This window comes from Eretmochelys imbricata, chromosome 12 (genome assembly GCF_965152235.1).
Source record: "Eretmochelys imbricata isolate rEreImb1 chromosome 12, rEreImb1.hap1, whole genome shotgun sequence".
NCBI classification, from domain to species: Eukaryota; Metazoa; Chordata; order Testudines; family Cheloniidae; genus Eretmochelys; species Eretmochelys imbricata.
In genome coordinates this window covers 16,228,549-16,253,561 of record NC_135583.1, presented here as the reverse complement: position 1 = coordinate 16,253,561, position 25,013 = coordinate 16,228,549, and the positions used below count along the sequence as shown (strand labels likewise).

Below are 25,013 nucleotides of genomic sequence, written 5' to 3'. Positions count from 1 at the left end.
ATAAATAATTTCCAGGTATAAATGGAACGTAATGGTTACAATAAATAAAAGGAGGATCAACAGCAGATTTGTGTGGTTGGAAATACATTATAGTCTAAAGTGAGGGCAAGGAGAGGCGTGGCAGATGCTCTGCATACAGCCTATGCTATATCAAAGAAATATGGACCCTATTCCTCTTTGAAATTGGTTGCCAAACTTCCATTTACTTCAGTGCAGTAGGATCCAGTGCACTGTCTATATTCTACATAATTCCACAGCTCAAATAAAATGGCATGAGTCACATTCAAACTCCTTGACATATGGAGTTATTTCTTGGTGCAACATTCATTGACTAGCTAATAACCACTGGTAGAAAAATGTTCTTATTCTTTAAACAATATACAGTAACTCCTCGCTTAACCTTGTAGTTATGTTCCTGAAATATGTGACTTTAAGCAAAACGATGTTAAGCAAATCCAATTTCCCCATAAGAATTAATGTAAATGGGGGGGGGGGGGGGAAATGGGTTAGGTTCCAGGGAAATTTTTTTCACCAGACAAAAGACTATATTATATATACACACACACACAATACAAGTTTTAAACAAACAATTTAATACTGTACACAGCAATGATGATTGTGAAGCTTGGTTGAGGTGGTGAAGTGAGAGGGTGGAAGAAGGTGGGATATTTCCCAGGGAATGCCTTACTGCTAAATGATGAACTAGAACAGCTGAGCCCTCAGGGGTTACACATTTTTGTTAATGTAGCCTCACACTCTACAAGGCAGCACAAATGGCGGGGGGGGGGGGGGAGTACAGCATGGCAGACAGAGACACACATCCTGTGTGTGTGAGAGAGAAAGATGCACATTGCCCCTTTAAGTACGCTGACTCCACTCTAAGTACATTGTCTTTTTAAGTAGATCAGCAAGTTGAGACAGCAGCTTCTGCCAGCAAGCTCCATGGGGTAAGTGGGGGGGCAGGAGTAGGGGGGAGGGGGACACCCTGACATTAGGTCCGCCCCCCCCTGCACAGCAAGCAGGAGGCTCCCAGGAGCAGCTCCAAGGCAGAGGGCAGGAGCAGCACATGGCAGTGGGGGGAGGGACAGCTGAACTGCTGGCAATTGATAGCCTGCTGAGCGGCTGCCTCACAGGGAATTTAGGGGAACAGGGAGCTGCCGGTCCACCCTGGTTCCAAGCCCCCCACCAACTGGCTCCAACAGGCTGCTCTTTCTGCAAGCAGTGGACAAAGCAGGCAGCTGCCAAACAACGTTATAAGGGAGCATTGCTCAACTTTAAACGAGCATGTTCTCTAATTGATCAGGAGCGAAACAATGTTAACCGGGATGACTTTAACTGAGGAGTTACTGTACTGTAATGGGGGGGGGGGGGGGGGGGCGGGACTTCAGTGTCTTGGGCATCCTCACTGAGGTTATTCTTGGGTTCCCTCTAACCTCTGTCCTCCTTTCCCCAAATCTTCGCAATAGTTCCTTGATCCTCACCTTCTTCTTTCCACTCTCTCCCTGGGGTGGATACAATGGGACTTCCTCTTTCTCTGTCCTGATGTGGTTAGGAGAAGTGGGAAGATGGCCTCGCGGGGCTTTGTTCAGAGTAGGCAAATTGAGAGCACAGTGGTGTTTGCTATTGCTGTGGAGGAGACTGATCACTACACCGAGCAGCAGATCCCCTGCCATGGTCATGCAACTTGGATGACCCGGTTTGACCTCATGTTTCCTGGGTCCTAAAAGCTGGTTCTGGGTTTAAATCTAGAAAGCTAAACTTTCTATAATAGAATAAGATGCTTGGTTAAAAATAATATTGGGTGCTATATAAGAGCCATCTCCAGCATGCTTAAGCAAGAAAAGCTGGATTGGGCCCTGTGCACACTGAAGAACATAATAAAATACATACTTGAAATAGATAATGAGATTAAAGAGGTTGTTTCAGCTCTGAGGCCTTCTTTGGGCTGTAGGGGGAAAAATAGACTAACCTCTGTTCTATTTTTGCCATAGCCTGTAGACGGTCACACGCTTGGAAATATTTAATCTTATTTTCTATTTCTAATGGGTATTTTATTCATCTCCCTCTAAACAAAACTAGGTCTAGTTGACAGTGTCTCTTTAACTGGAAAGCAATATCTTTTAACTGTGGTGAATTGTGAATGACTTATCTCGCTCAGAGGCAACACTTTATTTAGCCGCTATGCATTATTGCAGCTCTAGAGTCAGTTTCCTGAACCGGAGTAGTGACAACACATTAATGACTGGGACAGCTGGAGTAAATCTTAATAGAAGCAGTTGTGAAGACTGATCAAAGCTGGCATTTCTTATTTTATCAGTTATTTTTCTCTCTCTTTGTTTTATTTTTTTGTTCTTTTTATTTAAATGTTTTTCCTTTTGACCAAAAGAAGAAATAAAAGCACCCAAAAGATAAAACAGAAGATGGGGGAAACTCCTTGACTTTCAGAAAATGTTGTGGAGTGGGCAGATGACTATTTATCCAATCTGTTGAGCACTTAATGGGGTTCATTAAACTAATACAGTGCAAACAGCAGTGCCTCGTGCCTTTGATCACTCAAGTGGCCCTTCCAGTAAGTCTTTGGAGCCAAGACATTTCCCTTTCATCATCTGGGCTTGCCATGGCTCTTGTGCTGATTAGAAACACAGATGACCGGCTCAGACAAGAAAGAGAAAGAAGGCAATGTGCTGACTTGGGGAGGTGTGTTGGAACAGAGCAGGATAATCGCTAAGCCACACAATAAGTGAAATGGGGTGGGAGTTGGAAGGGGAAGAGTGAGAGAAGAAAATGGGGAGGGAAAATTACAGAGGCTGAGGAAATGGCAGCAGATCCTCCCTACTTGTATTATTCCTTGTTTTATGGTAAATTTCACCCTTCTGGTTGCATCTAAAAATGCCAGGCAGTGGGATGTTAGGGCCTGATCTAGCACCATTGAAATCAGTGGGATTTTGGCCACACCACTGGAAAGCAGGTTCAGGACCTTTATTTTCAAGGATGCCTCTCAGGGCTTCAATGCATTGGCAGTCGATTTAACAGGTCTAGTGAAGACCCACTAAATCAACCACAGATTGCTCTCCTTTCGACTCCTGTACTTCACCAGATCGAGAAGAGTAGCGGGAGTCGATGGGAGAGTGTTTCCCGTCAACACTGTGTAGTGTGGACCCCGCTGTAAGTAGATTTAAGCTATGTTGATTTGAGTTACGCTATTTGCATATTTCAAATTGCGTAACTTAGATCGAATTTTCTAGTATAGACAAGGCCTCAGGCCTACCCAGGGAAAAGAAAACTGCAGTTCAGGGTAGATTTGTGTAACAGGTAGGCTTTTAATGTGCATCGTGAAAGAATAGCCCATCAGTTGCAATACTCTCTGAATAAAAAAATCATTTGACCATAATTTTCTAATATGAGAGTGATCAGATCCAAATCTACTGAGGAATCTTCCCTGTATCAGAGCCAGGGGACTTGGTTACAACATAGTTGTCAGTTGACCAGATTACCAAATGGTTAAAAATGGTAGTGTACTCAGAACTATCCATGTCCTTGTAAATAAGTTAAAACCCTGGGTGATCCCGAACTTTAGCCTGGTGACAGGAACACAGTTAAGGCTCACCGACACAAAAAAGTTAGTGTACACAGGGCCTTTAAGAGATCCTTAATGCATAGCTCTTCATGTGCTGCTTTCTCCTTCTCATGTCGTACCTCAGATTGCTTTGTATGTATTTCTCCCCTGTGCAGGCTCAAGGCTGTTACACAGCTGTCACCGAGAGCAGGGGTAGTAGCGGTTTGAATGGCTGGGCAGGTGTCAGGGATTGGGAAAAGGTGACAATGCACTGTCAGTATGTCTGCATCACACTGGGAGGTGTGATTCCCAGCTCACCTAGACATACCTACGCTAGCTGTGCTCAACCTAGTGCACTAAAAATAACAGTAGCTGGGGTAGCGGCTCAGGGTAGCCACCTGAGTACATATCCGCCCAAACCCCCTGGGTACATACTCAGGTGGTTTGCCCAAGCAGCTCTCCATGCCACCCTGCCTGTACTGCTATTTTTAGTGCAGTAACTGGAGCACGTCTACACGAGCAGGGAATCATGCCTCCCAGCTCAAATGTAGATGTAGCCTGAGAATGCAGAGGATTGTGGCACTTGTGTAGGAAATCTGCAAAACTTGTATGGTAGAAGGAAGTGCCTCTTGCCTAGTCATCCACAGTGCTGTCTGATGAGAACAGCAGCTGAAGCACTCTGGGATAGCGGCCCATGTTTTCCCAGAATGCATTTGTACAACCATAATTAGGTAGCATAAAAGGCATGGGCATACCTACACAGTCACTATACAAGTTCACTGGCCTGTGGACACGAACTGAAAACAATCAAGGTGATGATGCCATAAACAGTTACAAAACCATGGCTCTATCTGTAGGGTGGACTGTCCAAAAAGATGAGGTGTTTGTGCATTGGTTTGGTCTTGGTCATGATTCTGCATTGGCACTTTTGTTATGTGCAGGCTTGGAAGGATTAGATTTTTATCGGTAAACGTTGATTTCACTGTACATACACAAACTGAAGAAATATTTCCATTGACGATAATCAGAATTTGCAGATAGCCAAAATCAGAAAAATGCTGCTTGAGAATTTAGAGTCAAAATCCATTGATTTAGTCTTTTGAATTAGGCTTGTTACAAATGGGCAAGCCAATGAATCGTAAAAACAAGTATGATTGGTTAATTTAAGGATATTGCTTTGTATATTTTGACATGTGATGTTGACGGTTTGTGTTTTAAGAGTTTATAAAGTGTTGACTTCTTGAATCTCAGTGTTGACTGTAATTAAATAGTTGTCTGACTCCCATAATTTCCTGCAACTGTGAAAATTTAAATAAAACTAAAACTAATAATTTTGCACAACTGTGGAAATTTAATGGTCATTTTTATAGAGTCTGAACAATGAACATTGATATTATCCATCAGAATTAAATGAAAAAAAAATCAGTTCTACGAAGACTATTTATGTGCCATCTGTTTAAATGGAAGCAGCCACTTTAGTCCAGTGAGTGGTTGTTCAGCCCTAACTTTTGATAGTGTTAAACAAAAGCTTTTCTGAGTGTTAGATTTTGTTGCTTCTTTCCAGTATTCATATAGAAGGAAATGATTTCCTTCTCATGCACTTCCCCTCTCCCCCAACCCTGTTTGGTTTTTGTTTTGTGGCAGAGACTTTCTTTTCCTTAACATTTTGATTGATTCTCCTTTTTTCAATGCCACATTGCCGGCTGTATATGGAACCCTGCTCAGGGTTAGCTGAGACAAAATCGACTGCACACAATTTCCCTCTGACAGCTTGTACAAGAGCAAACATTTCCGAAGAGCTGAAAGTCTAGAAATTCAATCAGCGGAAAACCTACTGTGTGGAACAGCTTTGCGAGTGCTACAGCTCCCTGCTGGGTAGAAAAGCAATCCAGTTACAATAAATCCTTAAGAGTGGAGTCATTTGGGTACAAGGAAAAACAAAAGTTGGTTTATACAAACTGATTGAAGTCAGACATTTTGACTTCCCATTGAAAAGGGAGTCAAGGCCCTGGCTTGCTTGGCAATTTAAAGGGGAGATTGGCTCCTTTCATCTTTCTCTAGGGCGGGGTTCTTTACATTTCTCTACAAGCACAATATTAAGAGTTTTGGACTGAAGCTAAACAAAGCTACTTTGATGTCAGAAGTGTTGATACTCTAGCTAACTACCACCGGAACTGGGTTAGAACATGCCAGCAAAAAAAAGGGTCCCTGATGCTGCTCTCCGTGACACAGATGTAAGTCCATTAGCTTAACAGCAGCATGCAACTTGTATAGCTGAGATCAGAATCAGGCCCACAGTACCTTACCATAGTAGCAGAGTGAATTCTGTTCTTGCTTCTTTGCTGGAGGTTCAGGAGTTCATGCCCTGTTTTAGTATTCTGTGCTGCCTTCTGCAGACCCTTTTAATGTGAAGTGGGAGCTACATCTGCTGTGGGACATGGCATCTATCCTGTCCACTTTAACTCCCTTCGGTATGAGAAGTTAAAGGGTGACTTGAAACCTAGTCAATTATAAATAAAATAATTGAGCATAGATTTGGGAGGGGGAAGCAATGGTGATTGTGGGAAGTGTTTGTCCTAGTTTATGTTTAAAATTTTAAATAAAAGTAGTTTGGGGTATCAACATGTTCTTCAATCCCCTCAGCATGTTTATGGCTTTAAAACTCATATTTTCCTACTTTTGAAGAAAATAGTTTTTGTCTCCTCTTTTATTGTTGTGAATCTTTCACATGGCAACAGATGAAACAGACCAATCAGCTTAAAAGAGAGGAAACAGTGAAAATGATTCTGTGTAGAGTCAAATGAACAAAGTTTCATGTTTAGTCTCTTTCAGGTGTTTGTTGTTCCAACAGTAGGTATAGCTTTTCCCAGCAGATGTGATTTCTAAGGTGAAGATGTCCCTTTAATAGCAGCGCAGGGGTCAGTTGCAACTGCTGCTCTACATGTAATCTCTACTTAGCTGTTCCCCAAAAGTGTCTGATCCACATGGAAAATATTAAAAGATTTTGTAAACACTGTAAAGGATTACAACTGGTCTTTCTGGGTAAACACTGCTATAAATCACAACCCTTGCCACAAAGCCAAAGAAACTTTTAGTTCTGTTACTGAGAGTCTTAAAACTCCAATTCATGTCACTCACTCACGTCCCGATTATTGGCATTTTTTGGCCCTGTGATGACTTTTCTGTACTCTAACCCCTCTCTCCTGCTTCCTCACACACTTTATGGAGAGAGGAGATGACTGGTGACCCCAAGAGATAATACCATTTTTGGCTAAGCAGCATTCTATGCTGATGATGGAACAAGCAGTGGCCAAGCCAGAGGCCTGGGAGACTGAAGAAAACATTATTGTGTGCTACAAGGGTGAACGTCCAGTGTGGAAGCACTTTGCAGCCTTGATAAGGATGGCAGACAGACAAAGCTGGTGTGAGCCATGAAGGGTACAGTATACATCATTGACTGGACTGTGGAAATGGGGGTTCTATTCCTGTACTTGTTTTACAGCATCAAATTCACTCATTTGATTGACTTCTTACTAGTGCTGGGTTTCAGTCTGTGGCCCTGCAGGACGTATGACGTTCAGCCTCACATTCCTCGGGCTCCTGTACTACATCTGTGAGCATATGTAACAACATCACACTCCGTGGTGAGTCATAGGCAGAGGGGATTGAACCGGGGTCTCTGGAACAGAAGTCATGAGCCTGTTCTTCCCTGACCTAGATGACCCATCTCTGTTAAACGGGCTCTATTCTTCTACCATGCTGATCACTGTGATAGCTAAGGGCTTGTCTCCATTGCAGTGTTAGCTCAAGTTATCTACACTAGAGTTAACCCCTCTTGAATTAGCCTTGTGCGGTCACAGCTGCACAGTGTAACTGAGTCCCCACTACATCACTAGCTCAAGCGTTAGCAGCAGTCAAGCTTCAGCCCTTTTCTGTTGACGGGCCGGCTAGCTTGAGTTTAAAGAACTGCTTAACTCAAGCTAGCGATTTTTGTGTGGGGGCAGGAGTCAGGTTAGGGGAACCCTTAAGCTAAGGCTGCAGTGAAGACAAACCCCAAGCAAATTGGTGTCTGGGCTGCCTTTGCTCTACCCACTCACCCAATGAAACCATACTGGCCCCACTGGGTTCAGAGCTGTCTGTACCCAGAGAATGATAGTTATGCCCCCAATGAGGATTTCTCAAATGTGTCCCAGCTCATGAAGTTTGCTGTATTTAGAGGAATGAATTGTCTGCCTGTAACACAGCTCTAGTGTGTACAGTAGGAACTTCATGTGCAGGGGTAGGCGTGTTTTGAGAGTGGTTTATGTCTAGTTCTTATGTATTCGCAGCTTATTAAGAAATACGTGGACACTGCAGTATTGCCAACCCCAAGTGTTAAAAAATCATGAATCTGGCCAGACTCCAAAAAGTAATAAACATTGGGTTATTTTTATTTACCTTCTGGTTTGTGGGCCTCATTTTTCAAGCTTTTATCTGAAACCATGAGGGCTTGAAACTTAATGTTTTTAATATAAGATGAGACACTTGGGTATAATCACAGGATTCCAGGAGCTCAGGCTTTAAGAAAAACACCAAATATTGCAAGACTCATGATAAAATCACGAGAGTTGGTGACACTGAGTAGCTACAACCTCCAAAACTTGAAGGCTGGAGACGTACAGTTAGAAATGGATTAATTGTTTCTCTGGCAAATAAAACATGATGGGGAGAAATCCAAGGAATGTTAATTGCTGCTAACATGATAACATGGAAGAGAATTGTGAGCTGCAGAGAGAAGGCCCATAGAGATGAGCATGCATGAAGGAGAAATATCCATGACTGGAAGCTCTTATGCCCTGGATGGTCTCAAGGCTTTTCTCATGCAAACTCCAGCAACAGTCACTTACACTCTCAAATTGAGCGTAAGCTGTAAAATTATTCTGACAGCTGAGATAGTCCAGCAAGTTTAATAAAAACCTGGACATGTCACTTCCCTTTTAATTAATGTTTGGGCAGTACTTTGAACATGGAAAGCAGTAACACGGCACTTTGCAAGTTCAGAGTATTGTTGTTATTGGTCCAAATCCCAAAGTTTTTACTCAGGCAGTTTCTGTTGGCTTCAATGAGTAAATGCTTAAGGATTTTAGACCTAGTTTTTTAATTAGTTTTTAATGTAAAGATTCTGTTTTGGGGTTTTTTTACCATGGAGAAAATTTTTAGCTTTTGGGGAAAACACAAGTTACTGTAATTTTGGTTAAATGCCACTTACTAATTTTTCACCCTGTAGCGAAAACTATTTCAATGTGATATCCCAGCTATTGTAGAACCCAGCTGGAGCCCAGAATCCGCCCGTTGAGGTTATTCTTTTATACCCTGTTAAAGGTTCTTTGCCTCCCCCCCCCCTCCCGTGGAGGGGGGAGTCTTGTTTATAGTTAGCACTGGCTGAAGGATAGCACTATTCAAAGGATAAAAGAAACTCTGATAAAATACACAATATATTAAGAAAACAGTCCTTTCTCTGATGCCCAGGGGCTTGCCCCACTCGGGTGTTATGGCAACAATGAATTTGCAGTTTAATGCCTGCTGGGGTGTCAAAATGACACAGCAGCCAGAGCACCTAGTAGAGATGGTTATTGTCAGATTTGAAAGCTGCTAATGCACTGAGCAACCCCTCTTTGCCTAATGTTTGGAAGTATCTGGTTGTTTTGGGGAGACTTGTAGTGTCAGAAACTGAGACATAGATGGTCACACCTAGTGGTTGGAGCAATGGCAATTGGGTCTAGTGGTCAGTGCAGTGGCAGTCAGGCTGGGAACTGGAGCCAGAGGTCTGATCCACAATCAGGTGTCAAGAGCAGGATCAAAACAAGTATAGGACTCGGAACAGGGCTGGAGCAGGCTGGAGCCTGTAATGTCTGTAACCACTATCAGACAGGTTTCAGAGTAGCAGCCGTGTTAGTCTGTATTCGCAAAAAGAAAAGGAGTACTTGTGGCACCTTAGAGACTAACCAATTTATTTGAGCATGAGCTTTCGTGAAGGGAGTGAGAGAACCTGGATTTGTGCAGGAAATGGCCTAACTTCATTATCATGCACATTGTGTAAAGAGTTGTCACTTTGGATGGGCTATCACCAGCAGGAGAGTGAATTTGTGTGGGGGGGTGGAGGGTGAGAAAACCTGGATTTGTGCTGGAAATGGCCTAACCTGACGATTACTTTAGATAAGCTATTACCAGCAGGACAGTGGGGTGGGAGGAGGTATTGTTTCATATTCTCTGTGTATATATAAAGTCTGCTGCAGTTTCCACGGTATACATCTGATGAAGTGAGCTGTAGCTCACGAAAGCTCATGCTCAAATAAATTGGTTAGTCTCTAAGGTGCCACAAGTACTCCTTTTCTTTTCACTATCAGACAGGAGAATTGCAACCTATGAAGTGATGTCAGGCAGACTGGGCTGCTCTGTCTCACGTGAGGCTTATTATATACCTGCCCTCAGAGTCACCAGACCAGCTCCTGGCTTGTGGATTGGGTGGAGCCTAGCACATCACTGCATGTGGCTTAATCAAGCAGGGATGACTCATTACCTCACCTGCAGTCCCAATCTTACAGACCTATGATATTTGGGGGGTTCTGTTATGCCCCTAATTTATCGATGCTTAATCAGATCTCTGAACCTTCTGATGTTTGTCCATCATTTAGCTGTAAAACCCTAAAATGTGTGGCACTGTCAGTCTGATGGTATTTTACTTGGCAAGGCTACCCTCATATTTTGAGGACTTGACCTTTTTTGTTCCATAGGAGAACTGAATAATCCCAAAATGGTGCAGTGGAAGAGATGTGCAAGAAGAAGCACTTTACTAGGCACCAGAAAGAGAAGGAACATATATCTTTCAGTCTGAACAAATCTAATCTAACAGTTGGTGTCTGTCTTTTCTAAGCTATTTGCCAGTGTATTTTTGGGACTGTTCTTCTGGAAAGATGTGTGGGTGGCAATAGCAACTGAAGTGGGGGAAGATGGTGAAGAGTGAGCTGCCATAGGAAGGATTTTCTGCAGTTGAAAGCAGATGCATTAGCTGGTGTTTGGAAGTGAGTGGGCTGTGAAGAAGCAGTAGTTCTGTGCATTGTGGAATGGAGAGGTGGGTGTATTTGCACCATTCCAAAAAGTGAACTTGCACTCCAGTGGCTGTAAAAGAAGGACTGGCCACCTGACTTTCATTCTTCGCTTCTGTCTTCAGTCCAAGCATGAATATGCTAAAGATCTTACAAACAAAATATTTCTGTTCATCTACAGTTACTACATATGAATTATAAAATGAGAGAAGCCTAGAATTTTTTAAAATATTAAATTGTATCTATTAGTTGCTCCTTTTGTGCCCAGATACCAGGTGGGTTGGGAGCTTCATAATTACCTAGATTAGGTAAAATTCATGGGTTGTGGGTTGGCAGGGGGAATGTTAATACTGTAACTGTTTTTTCTTGCACTTGGATTGTATATTCTTCCGAATGTAGGACAGATTCCAAGTCTCAAGAATTCTGCTGATAGAGGTGGTGTGAGGCATGGAACCCTGCTGTTTCTAGCTCTCTGACCAGAGTGCTTGGTCCTGCAGTCCTTATACAGGCAGGTCTCCCACTGATTTCAATGGGAGATTTGCCTGTGTCAGGAATGCAAGACTGGGCCCTGCGTTGTGCACAGCCACGTAATCTGATCTTCCTGCTGTGGAAATTGATGTAATCTCATTCTCACCCCCTCCATCCTCCAACACCCCCACCCCCCCAAAACAACCCCTCCTTACTCCCAGAAGGATTCCGACCAAAAGGAAAGGAGGATGCAGCTGTGTATTAGAGCAGCTTGTTGGGGGTGGAGATTTGTTAGAGAACTTAAGAGAGGGTTTTGATGCAAAATGGATACGACAATTTACCAGCCCTGGCTCAAAACCAAATTGCCCGAGTCTCAACATGCGGCTGAAAAAGCAAGTGTTTCCCTCTCCTGTAAAAGAAAATTAATTAATTAATTAATAATTAATTAACACCTTGTCCCGGTGAGTATTTTGGAAGGCTGTACTAGAAATAGATCCTTGAACTCAATGATTACAAGAGCTGATGAAGCTCTTCATACTGTTTTGGCTCTTTTAAACTTTAGGGTATGTCTCTTTATAGTTATTGCTGCCAAACTCTGTTTTCTAGGGGTGAGTTAATGACCAGGCATAATCAGGGCTGCTTGGAAATAGCCCACCTTCAGATTGTGGTATTTTGCTTATGGGTGAACAGGGCATCTTAACTTCCCTCTGCTTCACCATTTATTTGGGGTTATTTTTCTTTCCCCTTGGGAATTCTAGGCTCAGTTGAATTTGTTCTGTGGTTTGCAGAAGAAAGAGCTTGTTAAAGAATTCCCCAATGACTTTGAAGTGAACTATTTATTTTCTCTCAAGAGTTATTCAGTGTAGACATTTGCCCCTTCTCCTCTGGTTTTTTCACCCCAGTGTTTCCTGAGCTACAAGCATTCTTGGAATATATTAGTTGTAATGAGTTATATGGGCATCAAAAGTTTTCTTTGAAACTTCATGGCATCAACATCTGTTAGCTCTTAGAGAACAGAGACGCAGACAAAAGGGCTGGGGGGGGGTGAGAGAGGAAAAAGATATTAAATTCTGGAGTATGAAGTCTCAGCCTCAAAGACTGGGAGGGAGGGAAATCTGTTAAACTCTCTAGCTTTGATGTGGTACTATGGCCCTGTGATTCCTTTTAAGGAAATGTGCATGGCAGACTGGTCCTTGTATTGCAATATGGTCTGCCTGCTGAAACACTGAATCAGAACAGCACTCAGATTCTTTAGTGTAAAGCCTGCCACAGCTGTTGTTGCTACAGTAACATTACAAGGGAAATTTAGTACCCTTAGTTTTCAGCTATTGAGAGGGCAATTGAAATTCCTTATCTCAAAGGTAACGCTCATGTATAATTTTTTTAGAAGCCAACTGTATAGGCATTTGTAATCCTTCTGACCCTGCAGGTCACTATGTCACTGCTCATCTAATTCAGGTTTTTCAAATGCCATGGCAATGTTTTAGCCTGTTCCTGTGTGCTTAGTGCTGCTTAGCATTCAGCATGGTTTTGATATTGTGCTGCTTGTAGGGTTGAATATGGACCACTTTTCTCTTTTTCTTCATCCTTTTTTCCCTTAGCTTTCTCTCCTGCTGGCTCGTGGTGGCTGCCTTACATTTTTTTAGGGGGAAAGAGGAGGGGTGAAAGCAGTGTGTGCCTTTTGACGCTATTGATGTCTGTGCTCTCGCAGGGCACGCTGTTGACTCAATTTTAGAAGTCATGCTTGTGGCATTGTTGTTCTTTGCTATGACTTCCTGGCCCAGTAAAATTCTTGCCTGTTGTAGAATGATTAGTTGACATACCTGGGTTTTCTGGGGGGGAAGGGGTTATGGTTAGTGGAGGAATGTGAGCCATCTGTTTTGCCAGCACCTCCTGTTGACAGATTTATGGATCAATGTTAGCATACGTCTCTGGGGTTGCACACCTGTGCCTTTTAGCCGAGTATAATAATAGTGCATTTTCATCCATGGATCCCAGAGCTCTTCACAAAAGTAAGTATCGTTAACTCCATTTTACAGATTAGAAATTGGGGACCAAAGCGGTTTAAATATCTCATCCTGCACCACAGAGTAAGTCTGTGGCAGAGCAGAAATTGAATTTAGGTTTCCTGACAACCAGAGCTGCCTAAATAAAACCTCCTCTACTAACAAGAAGAGATTTGGGGAATCTAAGAGGAGCCTTGTAGAATAACAGAAGTTATCCATCTAGAGCAGCTTTTAGATCGAGGCCTTATGCTGTGGGAGAACCTGCGTTCAAACAGGGAGACAATCTGGATGTTCTCACAAAAAACTTTGAAAATTACAAACTAAATCTATAAGGTCCCAATCCAAAGGCCATTGGAGTCAGTGGAAAGTCTCTTGTTGACCTCAGGGATTTTTGGATCACATCCTAAACGAATGCTGTCTGCTGCGTAATGAGGCACGATACTCCACGTTTATTGTTGACACAGTGACATTGTGCTTTTTTCTCCGTGTAGCATACAGTGGGTAATACAGCTTCACCATCCTAAGGCACCTGGAAACCATCTCAAAGAACCGTCTTAAAGAAACTATCTGCCTTGTTGTGGAAACCTAAAAAAAAAAACCAACAATTTTTGGGGATTTGGTTGAGCTTCTCCAGCATGGAAACTGGATGAAGATTCTTCCTCACCCCTACTCCTTTAAATCTGGTCTTCAGGATAGTTCGTGTCATAGGCAGGATAAAAGAGGCAGGGGGAAAGGAAAGAATACTGATGACCCTGTCACTGGTAAAGAGCTTAGAGGATAGTTAGAACAAAGTACAGCAAATGTCTAAATCTCAAAACTGAACATATGGCCCTCTGAAGGGACTTTAAAATGAATTTAAATATAGCCGCAGGTGGATTTATTGTCTTAGTTCCCTTTCATCTTGAAGACTAGATATTTTTCATCTGGAGATAGTTCTTTTCCGATTAAAAGTTTTCGCGCTGGTTCTTTAGCAGTAATATTTGAATTTCCAGAAAAGCTACTCGTGTATTAGCTTCAAATTCAGTGTAAGGTAGGACAGTATTATCTATCAGAAGTTCTTGGAATAGAGTATCCAAACACATCTCAATCAGCATAGTAAGGCAAAGGCCACACAAATAATAGTGTGATAAGTGTTCATGGTGGAGGTGATTTTGAAAGACTTTGGAACAGCTTCTAAAAACATAGAAACTCCTGACTTCAATTTTACCCCAAACAAGAGGTGCCAATACCAGTGACATTCAATCTGCAATGAACATCTAGACTAAGATGTCCCCTAAGAGACAGCATTGGTTGTCTACTAATTTTATTTGCTGACACGTGAGTTCTTACTCCTGGTGTTTTTTGCAAGTTGAAGGCATGCAAAAGGTCAAAATTTTAATAATCTCTTGGGTTTTTTCTCTCCCAGATTCATGCTGTATGTGTTCTGTAGAGTCCTTGCCAAACTGTAATAGAAATCTCACGTTTCAAATTAACTGAACTAACTTGACCAGGCTGACAGCTTTTGTGTGCGCATTTATATGAGTGAACATAAAAAGGAAGGTTCTACTAACTGCTGAAAACCAAGGTGAAAGGCCTCCATTTCAGTATTGTGGCTACCTGCTTTCCAGCAGCTGAGGAATGTATGAGAAATACCACAGAGGGATGTGAAACTGGTGTCTTTCTACCATGTTGGAAGGTGTGTTGAGGATCTGGGAGTGGGACAAGACAGATGCAACATGCACTTCAAAAGCACTTTCTGTCAGTCGACCTGCAGCTTTGCCTGATTATGCAAAACACCTTTGTTCCTCTGCCACTTCTTTGAGGGTCCTCTATATGGGGGTTGGCTGACATTCTCCCTATAGTATATATTTTCACTCCCTCTTGAGGCCTCACATTACTATCAAAGACAACTCAATGGGGCACCCGTCAGAGCACATCGGTGTTGCTCCTCAATTAGAGGATGTGCAACAGTGATACAGGTTTTCTTTATGATTGCTATTATTTTGTTTTAAAAAAAACTTTCTCTAACTTCACAACATAGTGCCAGCAGGTGTAGTTGCCTCTTCATTCTTCAGCTGGAGGCAAGACACTGGGAATTTGGTGAAGCAATCAGTTCTCTGAACAGCTGTACCTTGTGGTAATATATCGGGACTCTAGAGAGAAATTTTTTATTTATTTTTTAAAAAGGAGCCTACACGCTTAGAATCTGAAGAGGAATAACCCAGTTGTAATGGATCACAGACGAATAAAATTAGGGTTAGATAAGTCAAATTTATCTTTTTACCCAAAAGACTCGAGCTTGCCACTTCTGCTTAATAAACTGAATTACTACAGCTGCTATGTATATTTTAATGCTGGTCTAGCTGAAGTCACCTAGACTTCTGTCCCAAGTGTGAGCTGCTTTGCATTTGCCTTACAGAAAGAAGAATCCCAATGAATTTTTTTCATCATTAAGTCGTTTAAAAAAGCAATTTTTAAAAATATACGTAGAGTTTACATAAATAGGAGAGGGTGCAACTCTGCCCCATGGTGAGAAATGATTAGACTTGTACTAAAGCATACATGTGTGGGTGTTAGCCTTTGTAGTTGTGTCTTTTCCACTGAGTGGTTTTCTGCATAGTTCATGTATCTGTTAATTTTGTGCTGTTTTTCTGGTGATGTTTCTGTTTCAGCTTTGTCATTGAGAGGCTGAGGATATGAATGGATTGATAGAAATTTGTATTTGTATAATGCTGCAGGTATACAAAATGCTATAAACATAAACATAAAGCTCAGTGGTTTGAGCATTGGCCTGCTAAACCCAGGGTTGTGAGTTCAATTGTTGAGGGGGCCATTTAGGGATCTGGGGCAAAAATTGGGGCTTAGTCCTGCTTCAAGCAGGGGGTTGGACTAGATGATCTCCTGAGGTCCCTTCCAACCCTATGATTCAATGACTCAATGACTCAATAAACATATATAAACATGGCGATAGGAAGCCCTTGCCACCAGGGGCTTACAATCCTAGTGCAGGCAGCTACAGAGCAGGTAGCACTGAAGAACAGAGTAATGTTTGAGGCGTGATTTTCAAATGTGTAAGTGGGCAATGCATGACCAAAATGTGTGCTTAACTTGGGGGTGCAGTTATGATTGCCCACCTAATCATGGTAATAGTTTCCACAATCGGCCATTTATACCTATAACTCGTCGTTTGGATACTCACACAATTAACACATTTAATGAGAAGCTAGCAAAGAGCCCTCTCCAAATATATCTGTCTACAGGCTATAATGGTAGAGGTGTCTGGATTTCAGACCGGAATATGGAGCAGATATGATGATGCTCGTGGACAAGACAATAGTTCTATATTTATATTCTTGGACTTTGTGGCAGCACTCAACATGGTTGGAATCAAGGAAGACCCTGAAATAGTTCAAAGCTTTACCCAGAGGTACCCAAATACTTCTGTGTATCAGCTCCTCTGTCCCCAAGGCGCTCTCACCTGTGCAGTATCAAAATGTTCAATCCTCTCTTGGCCTATTGATACCTATATGCGGCTATTGGGCAAAAGTGAGAGAATTCTTGGGCTCAGTTGCCAATGATATACAGATGGCATTCAGCGCTGTCATGCCTTCACATCATATGCTAGGGGTAGTCAATAGGCGGTGCTTGGAACCATGGAAGGGGATGAGAGCTCAAATATAGACAGGAGTACCACCGTGCGGAGCCTGGGAGGCAAAGACAAGGAACTTAGCAGAAGGAGAGTTAGCGAGGGGGTTGAGGGAAAAGAGTGACATGGACAGAACAATGGGAAAGGAAGAATATTCTGATTGCAGCATTTTAGATAGCTGGGGATGTGAATCCAATAGCCTAGAGATGGCCAGAAGGAATGTCTTGACTTCAGCAATTCAGAAGATCATGTCTGTATTAAAATTGAAGAGTGGTTAGGGCTCAGATTGGGGTTAAAAAAAATAGACTTTCCAGTGTTTTAGAATTCAGTGTGGAGTTCGAGCCTACTGCAAAGGGGAGCAGAAGGTGGGATTGTCTGACTATAACCAGCTAAGTAGAAGTCTGGACTAGGGAGCTTTTAAAAATGGCTTTTCTTCCTTATGTATGTATATACTGAGCTGCATTTCTGAGGGAGTTGCACTAATTAACTCTTCTCTCTACTCCTACCCCCTTAAATCTCAGTTGATTACAGTGGCACCTATCAGAAAAGAATATGTGGGACACAAGGTCTTTACTGCTGAAGTCAGCCAGGCAGCTGTTAACAGCTTTGAAGCAGATGTCTGAGCTTGAGTTTTAGTCATTTTGTATGATTTGTGTTGATAGCTAACAGGGGCTAACTTATTTATCTGGGAAACTCCCACTGAGGTGCAAACACTTGCTGTAGATGGGATCCTGTTTGGCAACCTATAGAAATGGCACACTGGAATACTCCTTCTACATAAACTTTTCTTTTCTTTACTCTTTCAAACATTTGCTGACCTCATTTATATAGTATGTCACAGGGTACATCTGGTTTTGGTTGTTTCATGACTTGGTGTTCCAGTTGGAAAATGCAGTGTTGTGATTTAAAACACGGTGTCAGGACTGTGATATATCTCAGATATCTAAGACTTACACATGGTTGCTTTTGCTCTCTTAGGCACCCGTCCTCTAGTACAATCTACTAATGTGGACCCTTGCATCCATGCAGAGCAGAAGGGTATATGCGAGCAGAATCTGATGCAAGATCGGAATTTTAATTTGGTCTTTCATCACAACTACTATTTCATCAAGCAGATATTTCTTTTGGTTTTTTTAAAGACGTTCCTTCATGTTCTTCTTTGGGTATGCTCATCTGATTAATGTCCTGCCTCTTCTCATTAACATCATTTATTTTTCCATTGCCAACATGTATGCTACACCGTCGCCTGGCTCTGTTGTCATATTACATTTTCAGAATTGGTGTAGCCAATGCATTTCCCCCATCTCAGCCTGAAGAAAGAGATTGTCTAATTAATCTTTTTAAAACAATACTTGGTGCGTAACTGGAAGAACTCTGCATATTTTTACAATAGAGAAGAAATCAGGATTGTTGTAGATAACTTTCCCCGAGCCGTTGTCTTTTTTCTTCATTTCTGAGAATTATTATATGTGAAATGTCCAGAACACTTTTCATAAGCAGAGGACATTATGGCACTTATATAGGCTGTGACACCTGGCTTTGGGGTGTTAAAAGATACTGTGATACTTGTTTCCAGTGCAATTTGTTCACCAAAACAATAGTGATATTTGGATCAGTGCAACTTTTTGTGGCTTAGTTTTTCAGTTTCTCCCGTAAGATCTTAGTATAACAGTAGATATTTTTAGGGTCCAGTTTCCCACACCTCTATTGCATAAATGTCTGTCTATCAGAAATAATGCATGTCATAATCTTACTGGCACGAAAGAGCAAATTTAATTGGCAGCTGATGAGTTCTAGCTGTCTAGATATGTCAGTAAATTGTGCAAGTGTTGCTGTCGTCAGCTTTAGGACTGGGTTGTCAATTCATATGCCATTTAACACTAGTATTACTGCTTTACACCATCAACAAAAACATTCCCAGAAGTTGGTGAGTCATAATAATTTGGCTTAAGGGGAAAAATAATTATTTAAAATTTAGTTTGTATGAACTCACTACCATAAATTAACTGAATAACTAGGAGCTACAGGGAGTGAAGCTAGAACTAGCATGTAAAAATATTTACATAAGGCCCATTTAATGATTAAAATGAGAAAATAGGGAGTCCAACTCATAGAATATTAACTATTTGCTTTCCCCTCTTATGCATTCTTTTTCTCAGTTCCTGCCTGTTGAGGTATCAGTTGCTAAAGATGCATTTTATTAGCTTATTTATTGGGTGTTGTTTTTTACAGTGAAATACCTTTTGCCTTTAAAAGAAAAGGTTTTGTTTGTTTGTAATTTAGCTATGACCAAGAAAACTTCTTATAAATAAATAAGTTACAAGACTCCAAGGTTTGTCAATATGGTTCAATGGATTTCATAATTTCCTCTGGCCCAGAAGATAACAAGATTAGGCATCAGCACTTGGGAGTCCTATCCAATGCCTATACTGCTAAAGTTGGAGTTCTAGAGGTGGGGGCTACAGAGTGGAAGTTATTCCCCTGTGGGTGGAATGTTAAAAGCAAGGTGATTTCAGCTTATAACTAGCAGCTGTCCAGCTGTCCCATGGCTCTTTTCTAAGAAAATAAGTGATAAATCAACATTTCTGCTCAGTTCAAAAGCAGCTGCTAAATATGTAGGGGTATATGAACGAATTATGGTACCATGCTTGTCTGCATAGTCACTACACTACCTAGCTCATTACCATACAGTCATTGGAGGTGCTCTTGAGTGTGGAAGGCACTGTTTCGGGGACCCAAAGAAAATGATGACACGTACCTGTTCAAAGGGGCATTTGAAAATGCAAGAAGAAACTAAAAGTTGTAGGATATTCACAACTGAACTTATCCTAGTGTTCTCAGGGCTCGGACTTGAGCTCTGCTTTAATAGTGCAAGTAAGTCAAAAGTTCTCGTTAATATGAAGAACTCTCCTCACACTTTTTTTTACACAGTAGTGAAAGTAAACACTGATTTTCACAAGTGCATTTGTGTCCCTTAATTTTAAAAAACTCCTAACTTCACAAATCTTTTGTGTTACCGTCATAAAACCAGGGTCTGTTATTTCCTAAGGTTTTTTTTCCTTTTCATGTCCTCCAAACAGTCCTGTGTGTACAGCTTAAATGAGAGAGATAGGTATGTTAATGGTGTGATTTCATACCTACTCGTATAATCAGATGTTAGTGTGAGGACTTCGCACAGAATCTACCCTTGAGTGCCATGCAAAGGCAGCTACATCTACTTCTTCAAGTTAATTCTTTGATGCTTGCCTCTCCACCTTATGCCAATGTCTGTGCCTACACATATGAGGATGTTACTGTCAGGCCCTTAGTTAGTTAGTTTTGGAGATTTCATCCTCTTGCAGAAATGTGGTAATGACCAACTGGAGCATTTAATAGCATTTCCCATCCTTCTATGCCAATTCCTTCCTTTGTTTATTTTGGAGATAAGGGCTGGTGCTCATCAACACTTATTAAGAAAGAAGGGGCTCTAATAGATATTTTAAAATAAAAACAAAGCTTCAGAAAGAGGTTGTGGGGATTTGCTGCTTGGAAGAATAAATCCAAAATGGCTGCTCTGATGGCGCTGCAAAAACCCTATAGTTTTATCCAGCACAATCATGCCTTTCAGTGAGATTCATTCTCATGCGGTGGCTGCAGATTTGGGCCACCAGTTCATAACTTTATTTAAAATGTACATGCACAAGGAGAAAGGGAAGTTTTCAGGTTCTTCAGGGTTGTTCAGACAACAGTGCATTCTGTAGAATCTAATTAAAAAACACGGGTACAGAAATTGGTCTCAGAGTTCCCAGGGTCTTATTTCTTGCTTTAGTTACCTCCTGGTCTGCAGAAAGGAGACAGTTGGTAACTGCTAACAAGTCACTTAGAAAGGTAGGGCAATGTACAGTCTCTGAAGGTTAAAAAATTGCTGAGCCTCTGTCAGTCTCTTTAAGAAAATGAAATGAAGTGATACTTATCTTGATTGGATGACCTCAATAAATAAGCTAATGAATACAACCAGTCCTCCTTTTGGAGAGATACTGACTTACCCTTGTCTTTCTGCAGCAGCGTCCCTGCCCACTGCCCCTAATTCCCAGGTGAATGCCAACTTTATTGGCTTTGTGTTTCTTAACGATCTCTGCAGTAAAGGTATATTGGCCATGAATGGGATACTTCAAACTTTTAGAACTGTACCTTTTCCTTTCTCTCTGTTATCATAAGCACTCATGAAATGGTGCGTATGTGCATGAGGAAGATGACTGCATTGTGAGGGCTAGTTGCGTTATGGTTTATAACATTTGTCATTAACTTTGGAATCAGATTAGATATTTGATTAATGTTTCAATGTTTTGTAAAGCCATTAAATCTTTTTTTTTCTTTGTACCTCTTATTTCTACAGGAGCCGTCTGGTGAAGGTTACAGAGAGACAATTGGTGATGAACACTTTCGTCTAGAAGGTACATGAAGAACAGTTCTCCTGGGTTAATACTAAGGCATATTTGGAAAATTCAAACAAGGTCATAAAGTGTGAATTCTGTGAATAATAGTGTGTAGTCTGTATGGGGAGTGTCATTGTCTTTGGTGGCTAATAAGACAGGAATACACCATATTTCTGTAACCCTGTACACCATATTTCTGTAAATCCACAAATCTAGACGATGTCTACACTTTGAGCTAGGAGTGCGATTCCCAGCTCAAGTAGACATAGTCACACTAGCGCTCATCAAGCTAGCTCACTAAAAATAGCCACGTAGCCATGGCAGCACAGCCAGCAGTGAGCAGTGGCAGGGGCTAGCTGCCCCAAGTGCAAACCCTCAGGGACCCCTTGGGAAAGTACTTGGGGTGGCTGGTCCAGTGCCATCGCTCACTGCTGCCTAGGCTGTGGTGGCTTCTGTTTGCTCCATGAAAGCTAACGCGAGTATGTCCACTTGCACTGGGAATCACACCCCCCAGCTTCAAGTGCAGATGTGTAGCCACAGTCTGATTGTGGCATAGAGACCAGATTTGTTAATCTCCAATAAGAATTAGAGATTCTTGCTCAGCACATCTTGCACAAAAGAGCAGATGTCATTATTTGTGCAGCTCTCTGGTCTATGAGGCTAAACTTGCCTCTTCTGTAATTTCCACAGTAGTGGAAAATGGTGTAGCTCTGCTGTGAAGGGAACAGCAGGATTGTACCCCTCCTGTGTGCCAAAGAACACAGCTTAATGGGGCTTCTTGCACCCTAATGGGTTGGGTATGGGGATGAGGAATGCAGAGTTGAGGACATTGGATTTTCAACTGCGTAGTTCTACTAGCTATCCTGCCCTGTGTAGCAAAAACACAACAGCCATGGGACTGCTGAAGCACTTATGAGATTGTCCCTTACACAGTGGCTAGTTACTTTGGCTGTGCACTATACTTAGGTTATGGGCTAATGGAAGCAATGTCCCCATTTAGTTCAATGTAAGGAACCATACCAAGTATTATTTAGACAATACCACCATTCTATATAATGGCTACTTGTGTGTGTGGTTAGAAGATTCTGTATAAAAATATCCGTGGATTTTAAGGTCATGTGCTCTTGGTAAATGAGGTTTGGTATCACTGAGACTGTAGATGAATCTCCTGTTTTGAAAAGGTTAGAGATGGATACTGCATGAGGTTGCTTAGCGGAAGCTCCAATGGAAGAATTCATTAAGACCGCTATCTAGAATGATGAGTTCATACTTTTGCAGTTAGAAGCTGGGTGTCTTCTAACACTAGATTTGGACATTGTTCAGTACCTACATAGTGGAAGAGTTCATTTTACAGAACGCAAGTCCTTCAATATTTTTGGTTTCCCCCTTGTAAGTTCTAACCAGATCCAACTCTGAGTAATTCGTGAGTTCTGCTGGGGTCACAGCACTAGATGGCACCTATGCAGTTTTTCACATCAATAACCCCATACCCTTTCACTGTTTGTCAAGATTCCCATCCAGAACTCATCTTTGTGTTGGTGGAATTGAAGGTGCCAAAAATACATGTCCCCCATCAGTTAATATGGCTTCTGCAGTTCTGCTCTGCTAGTCCAGTAGAACTTTCTCTGCTTGTTTCTTCCTGAGTGGTGAGTCTAGGTTCTTAGCCTCCTCTTGCTTTTCTCTAGCAAATGATTCTTGGAGCATCTCTATTCCTTTGGGGATGGAAGCATAAAGTTTTAAATTTCATTTAGAAGCTGCTGCCTAATTTATATGAGAAGGGGCATGTAAACTATTGGTCTGCATTAGAACATAAGAACTGCCATACTGAGTCAGACCAAAGGTCCATCTAGCCTAGTATCCCGTCTTCCGACAGTGGCCAATGCCAAGTGCCGCAGAGGGAATTGTTACCTGCACAAAATTCTCTGTCACTCACACACTCTAGGGGCACCCACCCTTACCCCGTTCCTAGGGCTCAGGCGTAACCCTGTCAATTTAGCCACCCACTCTCGCCTTTCTGTGGGTTTGTGGGGTCTTTTACCAGTGAAAGAACCTTACCCAGCAATATCCTACCTAACTTCTATTTATTAACAATCCCCAAAACCAGACAGCACATGCTACACATACAGAGCTCACCATTCCCAGTAAGGCAGACGAACTTTTCTTCATGGCCAGTCAGGATCAGATCCATCTGGGGGACTCCAGTTTCTGCACGGTGTCATTGGCAGAGTGTTGAGGTCTGGCAGCTTTGTTCTTGGGGCTGTGTCCTGGAGCTGGTTCCCAAAGAACTTCCTTTTGGAACCCAGTTTATATAGTGAAACTGGAGTCCTGGGGTGAACCTGTACCTTAACCAATCATTATACTAAAATTTTACTAACCAATCCTAACAAAATTCTCTAACCAATCATACCCCACCACCTTAATTAATTTACACCTAGCAAAATTAATTATGTAACCAACAGAAACAATCAAAGAACCAGACAGAGATCATACAGACAAACAATAGGGATGTGGGGACCATAATGACAAAACAATAAAGAAGTATAGATTTCACAGCTACAATTGTTGATAAATGATTTCTTGCCAGACAGCACGCTAGCAAACTTAAGTTTTCTTTAACCATCTTAAGATCTGTTTCTTTATCTGATGATAGTGGGTGCTATGAGGAGGGGGTTTCCTTCTTAACAGCCTGATATTACATTGTAATTTAGATGGAATGTGAGGATGTGACTTCCTGCTTCTAGGCTAATGGCCGCTGCTCTTTTAACCTAGCTGCAGACGAAGGCCTTATCCTTACAGTATGAACGGTAGATATAATGTGCTGAAATCAAACAGAGAGTTTGTAAAAATGACCATTACCAGGGTAACACCTGTCCATTTCTGTTGGGTTGGTGTTGGCAAAACCCAGCTCTCAGGAAGCGTTGTGGAATTGCTGAAAGAAACTAGTTTAAAACCATCAGCTGATTTAAAAGCTACTTTTTCACATAGAATTTTAGTTTCTCTCTTTGCATAGAATTAAAAACTGAGCTTCAATGAGTTGTGATAACATTATCTATATTAGTGCTAGGGTTCGTAGTATGGCCAGCTACTGGTTTTATTTTTAAAAATATGTAGTTCATGCCAGAGGAACAAACAAACTCTGTGGTAAAACTATATAAGAGAGCTGTCAAGTGGATCATCTTATATTTAGGATACTGAACTGGGACTCAAAAGATCATCCACTCTAACAGTGTCTGCATCTTAATTCCCCATCTGTAAAATGGGTTAAATAATAATTCACTCTTCTGTCTGTATCATCTGTTTAGCTTGTAAGTCCTTTGGAGAAGAGATTATTTCTTACTATATGTTTGTTCAATATGGCCCCAGTCTCAGCAGGGGCCTCTGAGAGCTGCTGTAATATAAATAATAATTAATAATTGTCATTATTAAACCAACATTTGGAAACAGTTGCCACATCTGAGCTTGCTACAGTTTTTACCTCCATTTAGTATAGGTGATGTCTGTGGTAATGCTTGGCAGATGTTGTTGAATTTTTAATAGACAGAATTATAGTAAAAGCCAATTTTATGCTGGATATGAAAAGCCAGTAAAATTAATAATTCTATTCACAATGTGTCTCATTTTGTCTTTTTCATCTAGTTATACTGTGGTGCATAATACACAACTCTACATCTAATTCGTGGTTTGCTTTTGGTTGTGGCATTGCACTGTACAGCAAACATAACACCCAGTAGCAGGATTCTTTACTAGAGAGTAAAACTGCTCTTGGCACTTTTAGGCTATTATATTTTGTCATTGCAGCTCAATGCCAAGAAGTGCAGTTCACATTATTACTACCAGTGTGTCTCATTCGTATGAAGA

General features: G+C 41.6%; 1 protein-coding gene across 1 annotated transcript in view; it reads left to right on the top strand.

Moving 5' to 3' along the window:
- Positions 1-25,013, top strand: part of NKD1 (NKD inhibitor of Wnt signaling pathway 1) — a 140,761-nt gene that overhangs the window by 65,311 nt on the left and 50,437 nt on the right. Inside the window, exon 4 of the mRNA XM_077831350.1 lies at positions 21,116-21,173. Coding sequence (XP_077687476.1) covers positions 21,116-21,173 — 58 coding nt within the window. The remainder of the gene's footprint in view (positions 1-21,115; positions 21,174-25,013) is intronic.